General features: G+C 35.9%; 2 protein-coding genes across 2 annotated transcripts; one reads left to right on the top strand and one right to left on the bottom strand.

The window, feature by feature from the left end:
* Nucleotides 1-3,281: 3,281 nt before the first annotated feature.
* LOC141391172 (uncharacterized) lies at nt 3,282-4,383 on the bottom strand. The gene is made up of 3 exons (XM_073964079.1): nt 4,296-4,383; nt 3,754-4,236; nt 3,282-3,683 (listed from the first exon to the last, which is right to left on the bottom strand). Exons 1-3 carry the CDS (start codon nt 4,353-4,355, stop codon nt 3,333-3,335), a joined length of 894 nt encoding a protein of 297 aa, XP_073820180.1. The 5' UTR covers nt 4,356-4,383; the 3' UTR covers nt 3,282-3,332.
* Nucleotides 4,384-16,255: 11,872 nt separating this feature from the next.
* LOC141391173 (uncharacterized) lies at nt 16,256-17,547 on the top strand. Its single transcript, XM_073964081.1, has 3 exons — nt 16,256-16,495; nt 16,563-17,045; nt 17,103-17,547. Exons 1-3 carry the CDS (start codon nt 16,427-16,429, stop codon nt 17,451-17,453), a joined length of 903 nt encoding a protein of 300 aa, XP_073820182.1. The 5' UTR covers nt 16,256-16,426; the 3' UTR covers nt 17,454-17,547.
* The last annotated feature ends 4,898 nt before the right edge of the window (nt 17,548-22,445 follow it).

Consider the following 22,445-nt stretch of genomic DNA (forward strand, 5'->3'; position numbering starts at 1 on the left):
GTTAAAGGACGTTAAATATAAAAATGTAAAGAACTTGAAAACATGCTAAGTCGACTTAGCATACTATTGTTTGGAGGCGTCGATATGTTGTCTAAATTTAGTTTAACTTCCAAAATGACCGATATCGATTTTCTGGTCCAAAATTTATTATATCTATCAAAAATAAGATCAACTTTCGTAATGGACTATATCAGTCCATTCCTTTAAGTACCTCCTCTGCAACACTTTTGAATTTTAATCCTAATCCACATTTTTGTCGGCAAGTTCAAATGTCCAACAAAAAGGGTCACAAAATTCTGAAAAGACCCTATATACATTCGATCTGTCCGTAGATGATAGTTTAAATTCAGATAGGCTGAGGGTATATATCAGTCGGCAAAGCCGACGGGTACTTGTTCTTTATAAACTCGCGAATTTTATGTTTATATTTTTTGTACCTATCGACCAAGAGAATATGTGGTCATTTGCAACGAATTCCCGAAAGTTACAGACTGTTTTTAATGATTTTGCCTTTGAGAATCGTATTTGTTTTCTTAAATATTTATTCAAACAAAGCAAATTAAATTTTTTTTAATAGAAAAACAAGTAAGAAAAGTCTATAGTCGGACGGGACCGACCATGTGATACCCTACACCTTTACCCCTGGGAATTAGGTTTCCACATTTAAACTTTTATGGAACAAATGAACTTATTGTAAGAAATAACTTTGTGCATTCTGCTACCGTATCACACCAAGCTTAAATAATAATATAATAATTGTTTCACAAACATCTTAGAAGGGACAAGGGAGACTTCTCTCATACCAATGAGTGAGTGTACCCAGATTCATATTCGCTCAATGATATGGGACCCAGAGCTGATCTCCGAGTCCGAACGGCGTGTCCTAAGACACCACTTGTAGAGAAGTTTTACATGGCTGAAATACTCAGAAAATGTCGCAAAACTTACTGAAGGATATTTTGCCAACGTCGACAATTTGATTTTGCCTGGCTGGGAATCGTTTTGAAAAAAGGTGGCAAAGCGACCAATGCTGCAATGTATGTATACAAATCCAATTGGACAATTAAAACGTTAGGGCACCATGTAATTTGCAATAATGCAAAAACTGGGAATGGGCAAATGTGGTTCTCTACACAAAACCCATTACATATTAAGCAGTAGGCCCATTATATAGCATACACGAAAATCAGTAGATCTTTTTCCATATTTAGTCTACTATGCCGGTATATGTCCTCCTGGAAATAAAATATAGACCAAAAAAAATGTTTTTGTATTTTTCATACAAAAGTAATGGTCCATTTTACCTGCTAAATATTATCAGATCATTATACAAAATTGTAAGCATCTACTTCGACATAAAGTCTTACCTCGTGCAAAATTTCGTGATTATTGAGCTATAATTGCGACCTCTATCGTGTTTATGATTACACTACAAAGAAATAACAGGGTATATTAGGCTGTAACTCTGTTATCTTATCATGTACACCAACACAGTTGACATCAATAGAATGGTCAAGCGTTCCTCTTCCAAGTATAGCTTACTTGCCCGGGATGTCTCTTCCAGGAATAAAGATATAAGCTGTATACTAAAATTTTACACAATTTTCACACAAAAGTTGTGGTCCATTTAACCATCTAAATATTATCTGATCGCCATCTCAAATTGCAGGCTTCATCTTTGTCATATTCTTTTAGCTTACTTAAAATTTCGAGGCGATCGGACTATTATTGCGACCTACAGAGCAGCTACAAAATCGGATAAAAATTATGTTTTTGGTCCATTTCACCCGCTAAATATTTCGCGATCATCACCAATTAAAATAGCGATCTATTCTGATGTGAAACCGACCTCCATACCAAATTTCGCGACGATCGGTCCATAATTGCGGCCTGGAGTTTGATTACAATTTATAATGGACAGACGGACACACGGACGGACGGACGGACGGACACACATCTCAAAATCGCTTTATCTCGCCGCGATATGAAGATTGGTATACCACATTGGGGGTCTCCGACGAGTATTTCGCGGTGTTACATGAATTTCTACCAAAACAAACTTATAATACCCTTTCCACATAGTGGTGTAGGGTATAAATATCAAAAGGGCTTTAGTAATCGCAGTCGGTGCGGAAACTTTTTCACCGAATCGAACTAAAACACGCGTTTTCGTTATCAGGACAATATTCCGCATATGGTACTGACGTGGTGTTTTTTTGGTTATGTCCCTAATGTCACAGCTTTGGTCGGGAACCTTCCAAATGCAAAGCCGGGCAATGAAAGTAGAAAATCCCACCTTTAAAATGGCACAAAATAGGTCGGCGTAGGAAGTCAAACAACGGACATATCGCAATAGTCGGTAATACATCCCATTTTTCCTTTTTTTAATCGGATTGTCACGAAATTTTGGATGTAAATTGGGGTGCCACAGAGGAAGACGCCTATTGAGTTTGGTTTTTTGGTTTTTTGGACAAAAAAACGTATGTGAACAAAATTCAAAGTTTTATTCTTCCGCTTCTAGTAAGAATGTTCAAAAAGGAAATCCCGTTATTGGCAGAAGAAAAGTGCTCCTTGGTCAAACAACGGAAATATAGCAAAAGTCGGTAATGCATCCCATTTTTTTGTAATTACGCGAAATTGTCTGTAATTACACGAAATTTTTGGATTTGATGTGGGTCCCACAGAGGAAAAAGCCTATTGATTTTGGTGATGATCGGATAATATTCAGGGGTCGGAATGGGTAAACAACTCAAAGTTATATTCAGATGTGAATGTCTCCGCTGCTAGTAGGGTATTCCAAAAGGAAAGCCCGTCAATGAAAGAAGAAAAGTTCTCCTTTACATTGAAGCAAAGTAGGCTGGCGAACTTTTTAATCACGCTACAGGTCGCAATTTTGATCGGATTGATGAAAACTGTAGCTTAAATCCTCAAAATACCAAAAATAGGCGGAACAGTTATATGGGACCTACATATATCAAAACGTTGACCTATGTTCACAATTGTGGGTGGAGAAGATATAAACAACGAGAACCTCGAATGCCAAAATTCAGTTTATTTGGTCTGAAAATATGAACAAAATCCTCAAAATATCAAATATTGGGAGGTACAGTTATATGTCCATTATTACCCATGGACACATACTGAGTTCGTGCAAAATTTCTGAGTTCGTGCAAAATTTCTCCATTCGTTTGCATGTTATTAATTTTGCGCCTCTAGCACAGTGATTTCGACCACTTGGCTGATTTTGATCCATCAGTTACTATTTCAATTAGAAACTAAAATTTCGCTTACTTGCATTCGCTTTCATTTTATTTCGTCTTTCAATACAATTTTTAGACATAATTAACAATATTCAACATCAAACAATCACCTGATTGCTTTTGTCCATAGAATGGATTGAGCATTGTAAGATTTGAAAAATCAATCAAATACGATGGCATACGATGAACCTGCTCACAGTAATATCCAGTTTGGTTAATGCATTTAGAGTTTTCATCCCAACCATTGAGGCAATGGCCAATAAGGTCAGTTGAGCGTTGAATATTGGAAATTGTGGAATTTTGAACGGCAAAACTACATTCATGGGCAATCTTAACATAAGAATTTGCGGAACCCTTGGCGGTTTGTAATTGCTCTGAAAATGTTTTTTGTTTGCTTGCAGTATAGGCATTCGAAGCAGATACCTAGGAGATAAATAAAGCAAATCTTTTAATAATTCCAAATGTCTTTGAGAGTATTTTTTCTCCAACTCACCACATCAGCTAAGCAGTGTGTGTAATTTTCCGGATAAGTGTTATTAAATTTGGTAGCACAATTTTTTACTCCGTTCTCAAAGTTTCCTTTGTAATAATCGGCCAGTGTTCGATTAGTCGATACCATATATGTGGTAAGTGAGTTCACTTGAATCCGAGCATTTACCATACAACGTTCCACCTCACTTTCTGCCGCAACCAATGAGGGTATTAATGGGCTATACTTCCGAACACATTGTCCGCTTAAATCACTCAACACCGTCAGGGGAAACACATTTTCATTTGCCTGTTGAATCGCGTCTAATAGTGATTGTTTTTGTATCTCAATATCATTGACACGCTCCAAATATGTCTCTCTAAAGGTGTTAATTTGCAGATCAAAATACCAAATATGGAAATTATTTTGATGTCTTACTGCTTCTATGTATTCATCGTTGCGTATGACGGAACTATTTCGTTGGGCATAGTAGTTTACAGCAGTGGCCTATACGAATTGTCTTTGCATTATTTTATTATAAGGAATCAATAAAAAAAAAAACTTACACCTTGTCCATTTGCAATAATAAAAATTGCAAAAAATATGAATATTCCTACACGGGCCATGGTTACTAGATTGTTCTGCTCGCAAATTGATACTGTTTTTGGTCAATGAAATTCACAACTTTTATACTTCAGTTCGTTTTTCAGGTTCCATCCACAGGTTCTTTTTTATGATTAATTTAACTGGAAAATAATTAATACAGTCCTTATCAAATGAAAGGTTCTTCTTCTAATAATACATATATTGTAAATAATCGATCTAAGTCCCATTTGCGGTAAAAATTATTATTGATTTGATGGGTATAGTTTTTTATTTAGATTTATTACATTTGACATATGTTTCGCAAGTATGTAATTCAGATTTCAAAGAAAGTATGGTAATAATAAATAATAAAATTGTTAAAATGTGTATATATACAAAATAATAAAATGAATCACCAAAGTAGTTTAAATTATTTTGCAGCAACTTTAAACCAAACAAATTAAACATCACCAAACTTGGATGCCCCGGCGTATGCGTATGATACATATTAAATAAAAAAACCTTAATGTGCACTATACGCATCATGGGATCCAACGTTGAAAATACACAATATGGATAAAAAGCCAAAGAACTAGCATAACACATCTATTTATTAACCGTTGTTTTTAATGCGTTTTTCCAACGGTTAAACCACTATAACTATGTTATTTGCTAACCGATTTTAAAAATTAATATTCGACTCTTCTAAAGAAGAGCCCGTTGATAAAATTTGGCCAAAATAAATTGAAATAGGTTCAGATTTAGATATTGCTTCCATAGGGTCATATTCAAAAAATTTTTACTATCGATGAAACGGAGTTTCGCCCTTTCAGAACTTGCCAATTGTTGATATATTATATATAATATGATTGAAGTAATTGTGAAGTGAAGTGTTTTAGGAGGGTCTCATAATATCTACCATTAAAAATAATTAATCTGGAAGCTGTGTTGGCATCAAATTTTTGTATACTCCCTTCCCATTTCTGGCTTAACCTTAAATTTCAAGCAAAAAGAATCATAGCATCATGGACAACATGATAGCAGTGTATAATTTATGATATATCCATTGCATCCACCTAAAATGGATGCAGATATTTTGAAGCTTGAATTTCGATGTGTTTTTTCTAACCCTCCACCATAATATGGAAGGTATAATTAAATTTGTCATTGCGTTTGTAACATATCGAAATATTCGTCGGAGATCCTTTAAAGTACATATTCTTGATCAGCATAAAAATTTTTTGGAGTAGTGACATATCTGCGCTTTGCATAATGTATTCCATTTATTGTTTACATGTAAGGATTCAATTTAAGTAACTAAATAGGATTATTTCATATGCACACTGAGTAGTGATGACATACAAATATGTAATATAATGTAATTCATTTTAATTGGCCTGATGGCTTAGAATTATTGTAAAGTTGATTAATAAAATAAATAAATAAAATTCTAAGTCGATGTAACCATGTCCGTCTGCAATGAACGTCACACAAAGCCACCATCTTTTCAGTTTATCTGAAATGTTTCGTTTTCACAACCAAAACAAAATCACAAACTTTTCAACACAAAAAGATGAAAACCGTACGATTGATGAAATGTATTTCGGCTATGCTGTGCAGAGTGGTTGCATTCACCAACGAAACTAAAATAACTATTGGCAAACGTTTGCTGTGCGTTGTGAACAATGACACGCTCAGACACACACACATGTGATTGCTTAACAATAATGAAATAATAATCAATTTCATCAATTATTTCCAATTTTTGTACATATTTATTAAGGAAATAAAATATAATTTAAAAAAATTAAGTTTCAGTGTTTTATTTAGAAATGCACTTAAAACTAGGAAATAATTTGTCGCTTAGCCTCCATAAATATATTCTTTCTCGTTGGCGTTTTTTTATTGTTGGACTGCAGAATTTTACATCTTTGTGTTTATTTCAGCTTTAGTCCATATTTTGTTGTAATTCAATTGTTTGAATAACAACAAAATATTTTAAAGTGGATATGAAATTGATTAGTTGCGGGCGAAGGGCAGGGAATACTATAGTTTCAGTTGTCACCAAACAACTTCAACCAATGCGTAATGCAAAAACAACTTTCTTGTTGTTTTTACCCCCGCTTATTGAAGCAACACTCCTATGTTCGTATTCTTTGCGAAGCAAAGACGACTTAAAAACAGTGGTGGATATGAAATTCTTTAGTTCGACTCAAATTGTAGGGTAAACAGCTTTAGGGCCATACAGCAAATTTCTCATTTTATTTAATTTGCTAGATGGCTTTATTGACCTGTTTATCGATACAGAGTCGGCGAAAAAGGGAACTGATGAAGTTGTTTGGTGACAACAGAAACTATAGTATTCCCTACCCTTCGCCCGCAACTAATCAATTTCATATCCACTTTAAAATATTTTGTTGTTATTCAAACAATTGAATTACAACAAAATATGGACTAAAGCTGAAATAAACACAAAGATGTAATATTCTTTCTCATGATGGAATCTCTCAAATAAAACGCTTGCCGTTTAATTTTGCCACCATTTATAATTTAAATGCAAGCGTTTTATTTGAGAGATTCCATCATGAGGAGGAATATATTTATTGAGGCTAAGCGACAAAGTATTTTCTAGTTTTAAGTGCATTTCTAAATAAAACACTGAAACTTAATTTCTTTTTAAATTATATTTTATTTCACTGTGCAACATTTTTGAGCTAATCGCTTGCAAACAACTTCTGTCGAGAATTTTTTTAAAGTAAAGGACCAATAGGTAAAAACCATATTTGGGTTTTGTATTCTTAGATCGGGTTCGGATTTTATGGCCCTATCTAAATATGGTTAAATATCGCCGTTGTAACGCAAAGCGGGGCTGTATCTCAGAAACCAATACGAATCTTGATCTGACCACTGCAGCAAACTCGTAGATAAGAGCAGGAAGAAAATATTTGGAGGAATAAAGAACTCGAAAAACTGCATTTATTGCCAAAAATTTTATAATATATCTAAAAATTCCATAATTTGTATATATTTCGTAGCGTATCTCCAAAACTGTTAATTTTTTCTTAATGTTATCTTTGGGAAAAAAAATATTCGCTGATGTGTAATACACAACTCTTCAAAACATTTCATTGTAGTAAAATGCTTCTATTGCGTTCTTTCTAGCATAGTTTACAACTACAATTTGATAAATATTTCAACAATGCATTGAAATCCCAAATATGAGAATAAACTGGTTGTGCGAACATTGTTTGAAATATGTTTTGTAGAAGGCATGTTATTAAATACCGCGTAAACAACGTGAAATAATCATTTTAGAGTTTCAGAATGTTCTAAAGAATTGGTGGGTACATTATTTGCAATATTTTGCGAAAGGTTACTTGGTTCAACTTCCACCAGTTTAGCTGATACTGACCAGAATTCCAGAAATTGAGTAAACTTTTATATATTTTAACGATTTTGATGCGCTAGATGCAGTCTTTCGTAGTTTATCTACTTTACACATAAATTCTACTACTTTAGGGCTTAAATATTGCTAAAGACTGCAAAGCAAAATTCTTATTAGTTTCTGAGATAAAACCCAGACCAATGGAAAAAAGTGTCGTTTTAGCCCGGTTTAGATGATGGCATAAAATCCAAAACCCGATCTAAAAACCCGAAACCCAAATAGGGTTTTTGTAGTCTCAATATGTACTTTCAGGAAATTCCCATTAGAAGTTGTTTGCATTTTCAGTGTAGCACAGTGTTTTTTTTTTCAAATTTATTTTGTTAGTTGAAGAAAATGTAGCAAAAATAGGTCGGAGTTATTCCTCTATTTTTACATATTTTATGCGCATCCGATTTCACTATCAACCAAGAAAAATACATCGATCTAAACCCATTTTGATCAAATCCATCAAGAACCGTGGATGTAGGTAGCATCACACACTATTTTTGGGATAAATCGGATACAGCTCTCATACCACTAAATTTTTTAAAACGCTGTTTTCGCGAAAACGCGAGTTGTTTGTCAGTTTCTTCATTAAAAAGGAAACGATCCACAGAAAACGCGATAAAATACGATACATATTTTCAAAAACATTTTTCGCATTTTTTTCAATTTTTGCAGTAGCCGTTTCCGCGGTTCTAGTGGATGTATTTCCACGATCTGTGATTTATATGATCCAGGCCGTAAGAAAACTAAAATATCTTTTTGAAATACCCGAATGCGCGTCCCAGTTAAATCAAAAATACAAACAACACTTAAAATCCGGCTTCAAAATCTCAGCATCCATAAAAGGTGGATGTAGTGGAAATTTTGAAAAGTGATACATTAGAAGTGTAATCTTCATTTTATATTCTACTTTTACTTTAGATAGATATCCGTAATTTAAACGGTTTAAGTGGCAATCAAATAACAACGTAAAAAAATTCGTTTGTTTCAACGTGCTTTACATATTTTTATTCATTCACGCGGTCATAGCTTCTTCGCAAATTAACTTGTTTAGCCACATTTTTGAGCTTTGATCACAAACACTTCGTTCGGTCCAACTATGGTCATACTTCGTGGTACACTGTAATATTTTGCGTATTATGATAATGCAAACTTTGGCTTCATCAATATTATTTTTTTTTTTACTTTTACTTATATACACTTTCATACGGGCAAAATGTGCCTCATCGAAATAATGGTTTTAGACCCAAGTATGTTAGGACGTAATGCGTTTCAGACAATTTGGAGTCGATTTAGCAATGTCCGTCTGTCTGTCTGGCTGGTTGGTGCGCACGATAACTCTCGAACGGATGAACCGATTTGTTTCAAAATTTGGCCTTCGTAATATTTTGTCCAAACTTAGTGGAAGTTCGAAGATGGACCATATCGGTCCACTCCCTCACGTACCTCCCCCACAAAAGTTCGAAAATGTTCGAAAAAATTGTGCGAACGATAACTTTTATAGGTAGTTACAGATTTGGTCCATACTTTACACGTCGTAATATTTCTGCCAGACATAGATGAGGTTCCAATATGGACTCTATCGGTCCACCCCTTCATGTACCTCCCACACAAAATTTCAGAAAAGTTCAGTTTAGGGTCTGCTCTCGAATCGCATTGATTTTTGATGTAACAACTTGTATTCACTGCCCCATATGACTGTGCAAGTTTCATCAGGGGCAGGCCATACTTCTAGAGAAAATAGCCTAAAAGTTGCAAAAACCCTATGACACAGTGTGGATCTGCTGATTGAGTCCAAAATTTGGCCTTCGTAATATTTTTTCTAAACATAGTTTAAGTTCGAAGATAAACCATATCGGTCCACTCCTTCAGGTACCTCCCACACAAAAGTTCAAAAATGTTTGGAAAAATAATGCGCACGATTACTTTTGAAGGGGGTGACCAATTTGGCCCATACAGTGCACATTGTAACATTTCTACTAGACATAGGTGATGTTCCAATATGGACTCTATCGGTCCACTCTCTCTGGTACCTCCTACACAAAATTTCCGAGAAGTATAGTTTACGACCTGCCCTATAATCGGTCGCAATTTTGAAGATAGAGCTTTGTAATGTAGCGCAGAAGTTTATATTAATCCTAGGATGTTTGGTATTGAAAACGGGATATATCGGCCCACATTTTGATATAGCCACCATAGAACATACCTCCCGATTTTCGGTATTTTGAAGGGAAATTGCTAATATCATGGGCATCTCAAATGATCGAGTCCATTTAATTTAAACTACAGATGAAAAAGCTTTCTGCAAGATGGGTGCCGCATTTGTTAACAGTCGATCAAAAACGCATAAGAATGAACATTTCTCAAGCTTGTTTGGATCGTTTTAAGCGAAATAAAATGGATTTTAAGCGTCGTTTCATAACTGTTGATGAGACATGGATCCACCACTATACTCCAGAGACAAAAGAACAATCCAAACAATGGACTGAAGCTGGAGGAAGTGTCCCAAAGAAGGCAAAAAAAATTCAATCGGCTGGTAAGGTTATGGCAACGGTTTTTTGGGACTTCAATGGTATTTTATTGATTGACTATCTGCAAAATGGCAAAACAATAAATTCAGAGTACTATTGCAACCTTTTGGATCAATTAAATGTACAAATTCGAGAAAAACGTCCTGGCTTACAACACAAAAAAATAATTTTTCATCAAGACAACGCACCAGCGCACAAGAGTGTTTTAACAATGGCTAAAATCAACGAATTAAAGTATGAGTTGCTTGACCACCCACCTTATTCTCCTGATTTAGCTCCCAGTGACTTTTACTTGTTCCCAAATCTAAAAAAATGCCTTGCTGGCAAGCGTTTTACCTCAAATGAAGATGCAATTACAGTTGTAAACCACTATTTTGAAGACCTTGAGGAAAACTATTTTAAGCTATTTAAGGGATAGAATTGCTAGAAAAGCGTTGGACTAAGTGTATTGAAGTTTCAAAAGATTATATTGAAAAATAAAAATATTTTTGAAAAACTAACTACTCTCTTTCATTGATAGGCTAAGAAGTTTCCGAACCGCCCTCGTAGGTCCACGCCTTCATATAACCCCCATATGAGGGTACCTCCCAAATTTTGGTATTTTGAAGGTTGTGGCTAATATTTGGTACAAAACATCACTCGCAAAAAAAATCATGCAGTATACCTCGAAGTTTTGCTATGACCCCATGTAGGGGTACTACCCGATTTAAGAATATTTGAAGATTATAGTCACATTTTCCTGCCAAATTGGTTGTTAGTTTTGTGTTCCCAGCAGATAGAAAACTTTCTCGCAAAAAAAGTATCCATATATGTAAAGGGTGTTTTTTTAAGCCCGATAGAACTTGAAATTGTAAAAAATAACACAAAAAATTAAATTGTAATCAAATTTTTTTTATTCGAAAGATCAATACGTGACATTAACATTTGAAAATGATTTCGGGCATATCGGCACCGCGGCTGTTCTTGACGAAGTGCATTCTGGACTTCTAATTTTTGGCCACTTTTTCGAGCACTGCTGGCCGTATGTCACGAATAACACGAACAATGCTGGCCTCCAAGGCATCAATTGTTGCTGGTTTATCAGCATAAACCAGTGACTTCACGTAGCCGCACAGGAAATAATCGAGAGGTGTCAAATCGCACGACCTTGGAGGCCAATTGACAGGTCCACTTCTCGAAATCAACTTATCGCCAAATTTTGATTTCAATAAGTCGATGGTTGCGTTCGCCGTATGGCACGTAGCGCCATCCTGTTGAAACCACATCTCCTCCGGATCAATGTCATCTATATTTTCAAACAAAAAATCATTGATCATGGTGCGGTAACGATCTCCATTGACCGTAACGCGAGCTCCGGCCTCATTTTTGAAGAAATAAGGTCCGATGATGCCACCTGCGTTCAAACCGCACCATACGGTGCATTTTTCTGGATGTAATGGAGTCTGTAGGGTCTCTTGTGGATTGGTCTCACTCCATATGCGGCAATTTTGCTTATTAACAAACCCGTTAAGCCAAAAATGCGCCTCATCGCTGAACACAATTTTGCGATAAAACAACGGGTCGAATCGACGACTGATTTTCAAAGTAAATTTGGATAATTTCGTAGCGTTGTTCAAGCGTGAGTCTATTCATGATGATTTGTCAGAGTATACTGAAACAAATAAAAAAAAGTTTTGTCAAAATTTAATTTTTGGTGTTACTTTTTACAAGTTCAAGTTCTATCTAGCTTAAAAAAACACCCTTTATTTTCTTCTTCCATTGACAGGCCTTGCCGTTGGAATACCCCTACTAGAAACCAATACACTCACAAAGAATAAAACTTTGAATTTGTCTCCACATGAGTTTTCCCCATCCCGACCTAAATATTGTTACGAATGTAACTGATAGGTTTAAGTTAATTTAGTTTAATTTCCGTTAATTTAAAAATTTGAATTGTAACGTAAAGTTTTATTACGCAGTTACTTTATTTAAGCAACAACAATTATCATGTCGAATTATCTTCATTATTCTAGATGTTACTTTACCTTTCATTAATGTGCTTTTATTTTGTTTTGCCATAATCATGAAATTATCGTTTAGTTGCTACTTCTTTCTTGCATTTGTTTGTTGTTGTAATTATGTCATTACTTTGCTTGTCGTCCGCCTGTATTCCCCCCATGTATGTATGTGAGTATGGTTGTTCGCTTAGTGCGAATGTGCGTCTGTGTGTTCGTTGCAAAGATTCGAGGTGTTGCCAGATTTCTAGATAATTCTAGACCAAAGAGATTTTGGGTATAAATATGAGATGCCGGCCAAACAGTGAGCAGTTGTGAATTTTATACCGAAGTGTAAACATCGACTAGTAAAGAAGTAAAGTAGAGCTGTGTACTTAGCTATAACAGTCAGCTCCGAATAAGTGTAATAAAGTAAATAAAGCATTGTAGAAACGTAATCTAAAACGAACCCTGTTTTATTTGGTACAAATCGTATCGGGGAATAAAACAACGTCTACACGGAGATTAGTTAAATCTAATTCCGTAACAATATTATCGACTATCACCAAAATAAATAGGCTTCTTCCTCTTCCCCCATCAACCCCCTAAATCCGATCAAAATTCCAACCTGTAGCGTGATTACAAAAAATGGAAAAATTGGATATAATACTGACTTTTCTCAGTTGTTTGCCCACTTACGCCAACATACTTTGCACCAATATAAAGGAGATCTTTTCTTCTTCCATTGACGGGCTTTCCTTTTGGAATACTCCTACCAGAAGCGGAGATATTCGCATAAGAAAAAACGTTGAGTTTTCTCCACATACGTTTTTTGCTTATTCCGACTCTTAATAGGCTTCTTCCTCGGAGGGACCCGCATCAACTCCCAAAAAATTCGATCCGATCAAAATTGCGACCTGTAGCGTGATTACAAAAAAATCGGAAAATGGATGCATTACCGACTATTGCGATATCTCTGTTGTTTGACCACCTACGACAACCTACTTTACATTGTTGTAAAGGTGATATTTTCTACTTTCCTTGTCAGGTTTTGCTTTTGATATACCTCTTAAAGAAACAGATATATTGGCTTTGAAATAAAACGTTGACCTTTTCTCCAAAAGAGTTTTGCCCATTCCGACCCCTAAATATTATCCGACCATCATCAAAATCAATAGCCTTCTTCCTCTGTGGGACCCCCATTAACCCCCAAAATTTCGTGACGATCCGATAAAAATTGCGACCTGTAACGCGATTTTCTCTTCTCTACTTTCATAGTCAGGCTTTGCTTTTGGAAGCTCACCAACCAAAGCTGTGATATTCGTCATTATAATTAAAATCGCAAAAATTAAAAGTTGGGTTGTATTAGCGACTATTGCGATATCTTCGTTGTTTGACCACCAACCTTCTATACTTGGTTGTAAAGGTGATATATTCTACTTTCATTAGCAGGTTTTGCTTTTAATATACCCCTTATAGATGCGGAGATATTCGCTTTGAAATAAAACCCACAAAATTTGGTGACGATCCGATCAAAATTGCGACGGAGGGACGGACGGACATACATAGCCAGATCGACTAAGCTCGTCGAGACATTCATTTTGGTATATACATTTGGTATGGGTCTACGGCCATTATTTCGATGCGTTACAAACATAGTGGTGTAGGGTATACAAAGAAATTTGTTTTGATTTGATCTTTTATTTTTTTTTTTTTAATTTAAAACGCCTATCGGCTTAATTTGATATTTATTTACATATATTTGGTCCTTCCCTTACTGCTTTTATTTATTATACCTATCATTGTATTTCCCTTTATAATGGCCGGAAGGTTCTAAAACCCCACCCTAGTCGTGTCCTTTTAATATATGAATATGGTTTTGCTTCGTGTAGATTGTGTTGATTAGATGAGTCAGTAGAATGCCTAACAATTTACGGATACTTGTAAACTTTTTTTGTAACCTACAAAAATACTATTTTTATACCAGTTTTTTGAGCAGCCGTAGACAGAGGGCTTTAACCGAACACAAAGCTGACTTAGTCACTTTTATACCCTCCACCATAGTATGTCCCAATTTACATTAGGTGAGTTTACTTGCGGCAATTGTCAGTTTGTAGGTGAGAGAGGGTGCTGAGAGGCAAAGGGTTACCATATGCCTCACCTTTCTCTCCTACAAAATGACAATTGCCGCAAGTAAACTCGCCCAATGTAAATTGGGACTATGTAGGGTATATAATCATTTGCGACCATATAAAGTATACATATTCTTGATCAGGATAAAATTCTAGCCATGTCAGTCTGTCTGTGTATCCGTCTGTTGAAATCACTCTAGCGTTCGCAATAATTGACCTAGAGCGCTATATATTTGCACCTGAGTATAATTTTTCCATAGGCTTGGTATAGCCCCCATAATCTCCCAATTTTCGGTATTTTGAGGATTTTAGCTTCATTTTTTGACCGAACTACCTGTAAATAACGTTTGGTCTAAAAATGGGGTTCCCAGTGGTCACAAAATATCTCCACTAAAATCCGTCAAAATAGGTCCATGTTTTAGTATATCCCCCATATAACGTACCTCCCGATGTTGGTTATTTTGAGGATTTTAGCTACATTTTGTGACCGAACTACCTGTAATTTGACAGATGAGGTTCCTAGTAATCACAAAACATCTCCACCAAAAATTGTCAATATAGGACCATGTTTTGGTATAGCCCCAATATAACGGTACCTCCCAATTTTCGGTTGTTTTTTTCAGAATTTTAACTAAAATTTGTAACCGAACTACCTGTAATTTAGCATTTGAAATATCTCCTCCAAAAACTGTAAACATAGGTCCACGTTTTGGAACAGTAACTCCCGATTTTCGGTATTTTAAGTGTTGTAGCTACATTTTGCGACCGAACTACCTGTATTTTGACGTTTGAGGTTCCCAGTGGTCACAAAACATCTCCATCAAAAACTGTCAATGTAAGTCCATGTTTTTGTATAGTCCCCTATATAAATTGTAAACATAGGTCCATGTTTTTGTATAGCCCCCATATAAAGGTACCCCTCGATTTTCGGTATTTTGATGGTGTTAGCTACAATTTTCGACAGAACTATTTGTAAGTGGACATTTCAGGTTCCCAGTGGCCACACGACATATTCACCAAAAACTGCCAACATACATATGTCCATGGTTTTGTATAGCCCCCTATATAAATTGTAAACATAGGTCCATGTTTTTGTAAAGCCCCATAAAAAGGTGCCTCCTCATTTTCGGTATTTTTGACCGAACTATTTGTAATTTGAAAAACTGTCAACATAGTTCTATCGGTACCTCCCGATTTCCGGTTTTTTGGATTTTACCTACAGTTTTTGACCCAAATACCTGCAATTCCACATTTGAGGTTCCCAGTGGTCAAAAAACTTCTCAACCAAAAACATAAGTCCACTCTTATATAAGGTTCTCGACTGATTAAATACATTTTTTATGTTTTTTTTACCTTATCAGCGGTCACAAAATATCTCCGCCTAAAATTGTGGACAGGAAAGAGAATAATTATTCCGCTTTAGTTCAGAATATTTTATGGTGGAGGGTATAAAAAGTTCGGCCGAACTTAATGCTTTTTACTTGTTGTTGTTTGTATTTATTTAATTTGTCTATTTTTCTGTTTTCCTCCAAATTGTAAAATATTACCCACTCCATGCAAATAGCCCTCAATTGGTGCTGGGAACCCCCAAAGAATCTGAGGTACTGCCATAAGAAGCCTGACTAATTCATAATCATAAACTGATGTGAATAACAAGTATGTGTATGTAGATAACAGAAGGAAACCTTTATCAGATTGTCAATTTTGAGAAACTCCCCCATTGAAAAGAAAACTTATCTTTTAGCTTTTATGTTTATAATTAAATTAATTACTTACTATATTATACCGTAAAAGTTAAACATTATAAAAGGGTACCAGTTGTTCTAATAAACAATATTTTTATTAACAATTTTTTCCCAGAAAAAGTTGTGTTTTGATTACAATTCTGACATTCATAGATACTACACGAAAAACAATAACAGATATCTTAAAGATGAGTGGAAGATAAAATTGGAAATTCCCATATAAAAATCAGTGCACTTTTGCATTAAGGTAACAGTTGTTCAGGAGTCATTCGTACGAAACTGTTGCAGCGAAAAGGATAACATGGCCTTTATAAAGAAGATTTTCACATTCATGGCATTAGTGGTTGTTATGGCCAAGGCCCAACAAACTGTAAGCAGAAATTCGATTTAGTTTTGGCAAAAGTTTAACTTATTCAAATCTCCTTTTTAATTTCCAGACTGGCCTAATAAATTATTATAACAGCCAAAATAGTTCCCTTATACGTAACGACGAATACGTTGAAGCTGTAAGACGTCAAAACAACCTGCACATTTGGACTTATAATCTTCAAATTGAATCGTTCTATGATGCCTATTTGGAACGAATTAATTCCATTAAAATACACCAAAAATCTCTTGTAAATGAAATCGCACGTGTTAATGAAAATTTGGAACCCCTAACCGTGTTGAGTGATTTTAGCCGACAATGTGTCTTGAAGTACAAACAGTTGATACCTTCAGAAGCTGCTGCAGACAGTGAAATGGAACGTTGCATGACATGGTATAGAGGACAAGTGAATACATTAGTCCAATATATGAGTGCAACCAATCGTAGTTTGAGTAACTATTATGTTGGCAATTTTGAAAAGGGTATTTCCACCTGTCGTGCTCAATTTAATCTTTCACATCCTGTAAATTATACCCAGTGCTTGGCTGATGTGGTAAGGCCCCATTTTTGTCACAAATAAAAGACAAATATATAATCTCCTCTTTTCTAGGTATCCGCTTCAAATGCCTATACTCTGAGCAGCCAAAAGACATTCTCTACTCAATTGGAAACAGCTAAGGGTAATTCGAATGTCTTTGTAAAACAGTCGAATGAATGCAGTTTTTCGGTACAAAATAGCACAATTTCAAATGTTCAACGTGCCACAACTCTCATCGATCGCTGCCTTCATGAATCGGCAAATGAAAAACCCAACTGCAATAACACCGGATATTATTGTGAAAATGTAGTCCGCGTACCATCGTATTTAATTGATTACAAGAATTTAACAATGGCCAATCCATTCCATGGCCGTAACAATACGGAAAATTGTTTAACGTTGGATATTTGGTATGCTGTCTAAGAAGAGTGGCTTACAACGCTTACAGCAATCTACGTGACGGTTTAATATATTTTTTTAAGTAAATTGTTATGTTCAATAAACATCTTTATGCATACTTCACATTTTGTTAATAACATTCAGGGATATAAATTGCCTACATATTTAATTTATATATAGGGATTTCTGAGTGAAATCGGACACTTTAAAAAAAGTGGGTTTTGTTTTCCTTTATGTTTGCTTTTCAGATTTTTTTAAATTTTTTTTTTTACTAACGGTTCCTGAAATATCTCGGCCTGAAAATGTCGAATTCTATAAAAACTATATGGAAAGAAATACTCCTAACTTCATTAATATTGGTCCAAATGGAAAACATCTTTTGTATTTTTTTTTTTTTTTTTTTATCAGCCATCTAATGAAAAATAGAAAAAAACAAGAAAAAAAGTATCAGTCGACAGAGATATACCCTTAACCTATGTGAATTTAAACTCTAAAGAGATCGAATGTATTTTGGGTCTTTTGGACATTCGAACTTGCTCACAAAAATGTGGATTAGGATTAAAGTTCACAAGTGTTGCGGAGGAGGTACTTACAGGAATGGGCCGACTTGGTCCATTATGGAAGTGGATCTTTTCGATAGATATCGCGCCCACTAGTCATTTCAGTGGATCAACGTATAACTTTTGGGCCAGTATGCCAAGAAGCATGGACAGACAGCCAAGATGCATAAACAGGGCCCCAACGAACAGAATCGGTATGCATTTCCAAAGGATCTTTGAACCGACCCTAAACTGCACTCAGATACATATCTTGAACTTTTGTGGGGGAGGTACCTTAAAGAGATAACAAGAGATATGGAGCATTCCATTTTAGTGATTTTTTTTTAAATATTGGGGGAAGTGCCGGAATTTGTGTACCGGTATTCCCATTTTCGAACTGAAACTATGTTTGGACAAAATATGACGGGGACCAAATTTTGGACCAAATCAGTTTATTAGTTCGAGAGTTATTGTGCCTTTTTGGGCTGTATTCTCAAGAAGTATGGCCTTGCTCCTGAAAAAACTTTTACCGTCGTAATAGAGGCAGCTAATGCAAGTTGCTTCAACAAATGTCGAAGTGATTCGAGAGCAGGTCTTAAAGTGTGCTTATACGAAATTTTGTGTGGGAGGTACCCGAAGGAGTGGACAAATATAGTCCATATTCGAACCTGATCTACATCTGATAGATATATTAGGATGTGTAAAGTATGGACCAAATCAGTCAGTCCCATCAAGAGTTATCGCGCGTACAATTTTTCCGAACATTTTTGAACTTTTGTGGGCGAGGTACATGAAGGAGTGACCCTATATGGCTTATCTTCGAACTTAAACTAAGTTTGGACAAAATATTACTTACATACATACTTACATACATACATACTTACTTACTTACTTACTTACTTACTTGCTTACTTACTTACTTACTAACTTAATTACTTACTTACTTTTTTACTTACTTACTTTTTTACTTACTTACTTTTTTACTTACTTACTTTCTTACTTACTTACTTACATAATTACTTACTTACTTTCTTACTTACTTACTAACTTAATTACTTACTTGCTTACTTACTTTCTTACTTACATACTTACTTACTTTTTTACTTACTTACTTTTTTACTTACTTACTTTTTTACTTACTTACTTTCTTACTTACTTACTTTCTTACTTACATACTTACTTACTTTTTTACTTACTTACTTTTTTACTTACTTACTTACTTACTTACTTACTTACTTACTTACTTACATACTTACTTACTTACTTACTTACTTACTTACTTACTTACTTACTTACTTACATACTTACTTACTTTTTTACTTACTTACTTACTTACTTACTTACTTACTTACTTACTTACTTACTTACTTACTTACTTACTTACTTACTTACTTACTTACTTACTTACTTACTTACTTACTTACTTACTTACTTACTTACTTACTTACTTACTTACTTACTTACTTACTTACTTACTTACTTACTTACTTACTTACTTACTTACTTACTTACTTTCTTACTTACATACTTACTTACTTACTTACTTTTTTACTTACTTACTCACTTACTTACTTACTTACTTATTACTTACTTACTTACTTACATACTTACTTGCTTATTTACTTACTTACTTACTTACTTACTTTCTTTCTTACTTACATATTTACTTACTTACTTACTTACTTACTTACTTACTTACTTACTTACTTACTTACTTACTTACTTACTTACTTACTTTCTTTCTTACTTACTTTCTTACTTACATATTTACTTACTTACTTTCTTACAGCCTTGTAAAGCTTCTCTACAAGTGGTGTCTTAGACACGCCGTTCGGACTCGGCGATAAACAGTAGGTCCCATATCATTGAGCTAATATGAATCGGGGTGCATTCATTGATATGAGAGAAGTCCCCCTTGTCCCTCCAGGGATGTTTGTGGAACAATTATTATACTTACTTACTTACTTACTTACTTGCTTTCTTACTTACTTACATGCTTAGCTGGCGCATTACAGAACATTTGTTCCATAGACCGAACTAAGAAAAGATCTCCAATTCTCTCTGTTTAGTGCTTCGCTTTCTGGAATACCGCGCCTTGTTGTTGTTGATGTCGTTGTAAAGCATATACAGCTCCTGGTTCATCCGACGTCAATATTCACCATCAACGCAGATCGGTCCGTACATCTTTCGAAGAATTTTTCTCTCAGACACGCCAAGCACTGCCTTATCTGCTTGCGTAAGTACCCAGGCTTCGGAACCATACATCAACACGGGTAGTATCAGTGTTTTGTAATGCGTTACTTTTGTTTGACGTGTTGTGGCTTTGTTTTTGAAGTCCTTACTTAAGCCAAAGTAGCATCTACTGGCCAATACAATTCTTCTTATTTCATAACTGATATCGTTTGTTGTGTTTACGGTGGTGCCAATTCTGCGTGCACCGCCATGTGGACCGTATTTATACGCTTTTTTAGCGTGTTTATCATAGCTCATTCTTATTATATGGCCTAGCCAACGCAATCGCTGCTCTCGATACGTTTACCTATATTGATGTCGTTGTAAAGCAGATACAGCTCCTGGTTCATACGACGTCAATATTCACCGTCAACGCAGATCGGTCCGTACATCTTTCGAAGAATTTTTCTCTCAAACACGCCAAGCGCTGCCTTATCTGCTTGCGCCAGTAGCCAGGCTTCCAAACCATACATCAGCACGGGTAGTATCAGTGTTTTGTAAAGCGTTATTTTTGTTAGACATGTTGTGGCTTTGTTTTTGAAGTGCTTACTTAAGCAAAGTAGCATATGTTGGCCAATATAATTCTTCTTTTTATTTCATAACTGATGTCGTGTTTACGGCGGTGCCGAGGTATCCGAAGCCTTTTACTACCTCAAAATTATAGGAACCAACTTCAACAGTTGGTCGGAGCTCAATGAACGCATTGCTCGTCGACACTATCAACGTGATCTTCTCGCCGTTTACCGCCAGACCCACTTTAGCAGATTCTCCTTCGATCTTCATAAAGGTATCCAGATTCTCCTTCGACCTTCATAAAGGTATCGGTTACTTCTTTTACTGATCGTTCCATGATGTCTATATCATCAGCATAAGCCAGGAACATGTGGCTATTGGTGTAGATTGTGCCACTTCTTTTGACATTTGCCTCTCGTATAACCTTTTCTAGAAGGATGTTGAAAAGATCACACGAAAGGCTGTCTCCTTGCCTGAAAGCTCTTTTGGTACAAAAGTCTTCGGAGAGGTTCTTTTCTATTTTAACTGAAGATCTTGTGTCAGTTAGAGTCATTTTAAAAAGCCGAATGAGCTTTGCGGGGATGCCAAACTCAGACATGACTTGGAATACCTTTAAACATAGCGGGCTGTCGAAGGCTGCTTTATAATCGACCAAAAGTGGTAGGTGTCGATCTGCATCTCTTGGGTCTTCTCCAGGATTTCCGCAGGGTAAATATCTGGTCAATGGTGGACTTGCCAGGTTCAAAGCCGCATTGGTAGGGTCCAATTATTTCGTTGACCATAGGCTTTAGTCGTTCGCACAATATCCCTGACACGATCTTGTAGGCACTAGGGAGTAGACTTATGCCCCTATAGTTAGAGCATACAGTCTTATCTCTCTTCTTGTGGACAGGTCACAGGATACTCAGGTTCCAATAGTCGGGTACTCGTTTTGAAAAATGTTCTTTCCATATCCTGAGTACACTATCTGTATCAGTTACCAAATTACTTTGCTGGTCTCTATAGGAGGATGTGCCTGTACCAAAGCCATCAGTCTGATGCTTGACTCTTTGGTAGAATTTTCGGACTTCATTCTGGCTCCTGTACATCTCGATTTTTTCACACTCCTAATTTTCCATCTCTCTCTTTTACCTGCGGAAAAGACGTTTCTCCTCTCTCTCGTTCTCCCTGTATCTCTCTCGTGCGCTACGCGTTGCTACGGTTTGTAAAGTAGCCCTATATGCCACATTTTTCTCTTCGGTAGCAGCACGACACTCCTGGTCATACCATGGATTCCTTGGTGGAGGTCTCTGATATCCAAGTACTGATTTTGCGGCTGTTAGCATGGAGTAGGCAATGTTTTGCCATTGTCCTGATATGTTATCGGGACGAGGAGGTCTTTGATAAGGCAATTGGGCCAGTTGAGTGGAATATGCTGTGGCTATCTGTTGTGTTTGCACCCTACCGATGTCCAACTTCGGTCTTGTGTCTGTTCGCAACTTGTGTGCTACATTTAATCTGGTACGTACCCTTGCTGCAACATGGTAGTGGTCCGAGTCTATGTTTGCACCTCGAAACGATCGTACATCCAGCACGCTCGATGCAGACAGCCATCTATCACAACGTGATCAATTTGATTTCTTGTTCTTTGATCTGGCGACAGCCAGGTGCCCTTATGAATATCGAGATGCTTAAATCTGGTACTGCTAACTACCATGTTTCTTGCAGCTGGAAAGTCTATCAGCCTCATACC

This window comes from Musca autumnalis, unplaced genomic scaffold (genome assembly GCF_047663935.1).
Source record: "Musca autumnalis isolate F117 unplaced genomic scaffold, ASM4766393v1 scaffold_1, whole genome shotgun sequence".
Classification (NCBI taxonomy): domain Eukaryota; kingdom Metazoa; phylum Arthropoda; class Insecta; order Diptera; family Muscidae; genus Musca; species Musca autumnalis.